Source organism: Perkinsus marinus, assembly GCF_000006405.1.
Source record: "Perkinsus marinus ATCC 50983 genomic scaffold scf_1104296944200, whole genome shotgun sequence".
NCBI lineage: Eukaryota > Perkinsozoa > Perkinsida > Perkinsidae > Perkinsus > Perkinsus marinus.
This window is the reverse complement of record NW_003211511.1, coordinates 59,862-62,532: the sequence shown is the minus strand read 5'-3', so window position 1 is coordinate 62,532 and position 2,671 is coordinate 59,862. Positions and strand designations below refer to the sequence as shown.

General features: G+C 49.9%; 1 protein-coding gene across 1 annotated transcript; it reads left to right on the top strand.

Annotated features, from left to right (window-relative positions):
• Positions 1-1,063: 1,063 nt before the first annotated feature.
• Positions 1,064-1,411, top strand: Pmar_PMAR002434 (hypothetical protein; the record flags this gene model as incomplete). The annotated part of the gene is made up of 1 exon (XM_002780681.1): positions 1,064-1,411. One exon carries the CDS (start codon positions 1,064-1,066, stop codon positions 1,409-1,411), a length of 348 nt encoding a protein of 115 aa, XP_002780727.1.
• Between the last annotated feature and the right edge of the window lie 1,260 nt (positions 1,412-2,671).

Below are 2,671 nucleotides of genomic sequence, written 5' to 3'. Positions count from 1 at the left end.
GAAGGATACTTGGTTATCGGGTGGATATCGGGGAGAATAACGATATCGAACTCAGCGTGCCGGTGACCAAAAGAGATAAGATAATCGCTGTGTTGCTATCCGATCAGCTATGTATACCGCGAGCAACGTTGGAGACGCTCGTTGGCCGCATAAACTGGTGTACAGGTTGGATTCCCGAAATACGGCCCAAATTGGATAAGCCCTATGAAGTACTGATGGTCCTGAGCCAGCGACCGTCTCTTCGGAGCGTCAGAATATCACCAACCAGGCGCCTAGAGCTACATAAGTCCGCCGAGACCTTCACTCACAGTCACAACAAACGTATTCCATACATTGACTACAAGGATGAGTATCTATTGGTGACCGATGCCTCTGGATGCGGTCTGGATAGAGACTTCTTTCCACGATGCGATACTCGGAATCTAAGATAGTTTTCGATAAATATGGAGGAAAACCCCGAGATTTGGAGGCAGATTTGGTATGAGCGCAGGAGTCGGCTCGATGATCAACTTCCTGCCGAGCTGAAACCAGTGAAGTTCATCAGCAGTGATAGTAATTTCCTCGAACTACTCGCAGTCTATTACGACTTCGAGTACATCCGGGCAATATGTGCTCCGCGGGTGACTTATATCAGATGCTTCTCTGACAACACTTGTAAGGTGTCAGTACTAAGAAGCTTCAGGTCACGCTCTATGAGCCTTGCTTCCGTCGTTCGGAAATTCGGTGACTTCCGTTACCGACTCAATGCTCATCATATTCCCGGGACCTTGAACAGCATAGCTGATGATATCTCTAGGTTAACTCGTGCTTCGTTGGTATCCACCAGTCAAATGCCGAGGTCGTGGCGGGAGGTGCCACGTTAAGTCCTCAAAAAAGCTGTGGCGTTCACTCCTCTTCAAGTCTGTAAGACATCACCTTTGTCAGAAGTTGCGACTCACGACTAACGTGGGTTCATAGTGCTCGGTTTCTCGTTTGCGGACCCGACTGAGTTCCTGTCAATTTGAGTGGGCCCAACTAAAGGGATGCAAGATTCGTCCGTCATCGTTGGACCGCTACATCCCCCATGTCAGAAAACTCCGCCTTCACGATGTGGGACGAGATTCAGCCCGCACACGGTTCAGCTGAGGCTACTGCTCAGAATCTGGAGCTACTAGGGCTCTCGATAAGTGAGGACACAAGAAGAGGCTACGAAAGGGCAAGAAGAGAGGTCTATGAAATGGGATTGTCCTCCCCTCTCAACGCTGGTAAAGTTATCCGATACATCAGATGCCTATTGGATGTAACTGGGCTGAATTCGACCTCGGTACAGAAGCGAATTAAAGCCCTAAGAACTTTGCAGAAACTGGAAGGCTTTAGCACCATGGAGGCCGCGGATGAAATGCTTATCAAGCAAGCCATGCAGGCTGTTTAACGTATAACTTATACGGTATAAGGCCCCAGCGGGATGCCAAGCGCGCTGCCATAATGCCCGAGAGTGCAGTTGAGTCCCTATTTGACTGTCCTGAGGCCCAGTTCAAGGATAAACCAGAGAAAAGCCTTGTACGATCAGCTCTCCTCAGCGGGATATCACCGAGCTTAAGGTCCGGCGAGTTGCTGCGCATAAGAAGACAGGATATCACTGAGATACTACCTAGGGTCCCTAACACTCATATTATAATACACCTCGGTATCACCAAAGTCAACAAGATTGAGTACGTGGAGACCTCGTGTAATGCTTCGGAGGATGTGTGCGAACAAAGGGGGAAATGGTGCTGCTGCCACACTATGATTAGCCTCTGAGACACGACGGCCAGGCCACTCAGAATCTTCCACAAAAGCTATAAGAAGTCTACGGCGGAAGTTAAAAGCTTGGCCCAGTTTCTACCGGACTCTATTGGCGAGGTGGACCTTATGCAGTCTCTGAAATTTTCTGGTAATTCCTGCCGTAGAAGTGAGACAATATATCACTTGCGTGCCGATGCACCAAGGCCAATTATCAAAGGAAAATCGCGGTGGCGCCATGACGCGATGATCGATACATATGGGGACGAGGAGGTCAAAAAGCTCGCCAGGCACGGAACAGCTATAGTGAGAGAATACGTACACCGCCCTCTGGGCTAGGTGGATAGGAGGTGAACTTCATATAAGTCCGTAAACCACGAACTCATGAGTAATTGTGATCGAGGCCCGCTGCTCGCATAGTCTGCGGATGGTCGGATAAGGTGTTTCTGGGATCACTAGGATTTGCGTTTAAGAGTGATTAGTAACAAGGCCACACCTGTGTTTCATGGGTTGGGGACCCGAGAACGGCGGAAGGGATCAGATCACTGACATAAAACCCAGGCGTGAACTTGCTAACACCCTTAATTAACCCGGTGGGTATTCAAGTATGGAGCTTCGAACATGCACGCGGGAGAGGTTTGGCAACATGAGGCGGGGGCATTCACCCGGGATCTGCACGGTGGCTGATTGGTATAGCCGTGTTCTATCCCGGGCACTGAATGCGTCACGGACGTGGACTGCTTCCCACATGGGTTTGTGAGATCCACCCTCGTCCGTGACATATTGCCAAAACTCCCATCACAGAACCTCCATCAACTGCGAACGGCATGACGTGAGTGAAGGTCTCCCAAGAGAGCAAGTTCACGGATAGCCGAAAGACAGATGACGGAATTCAAGAGAAAAGCAAGAC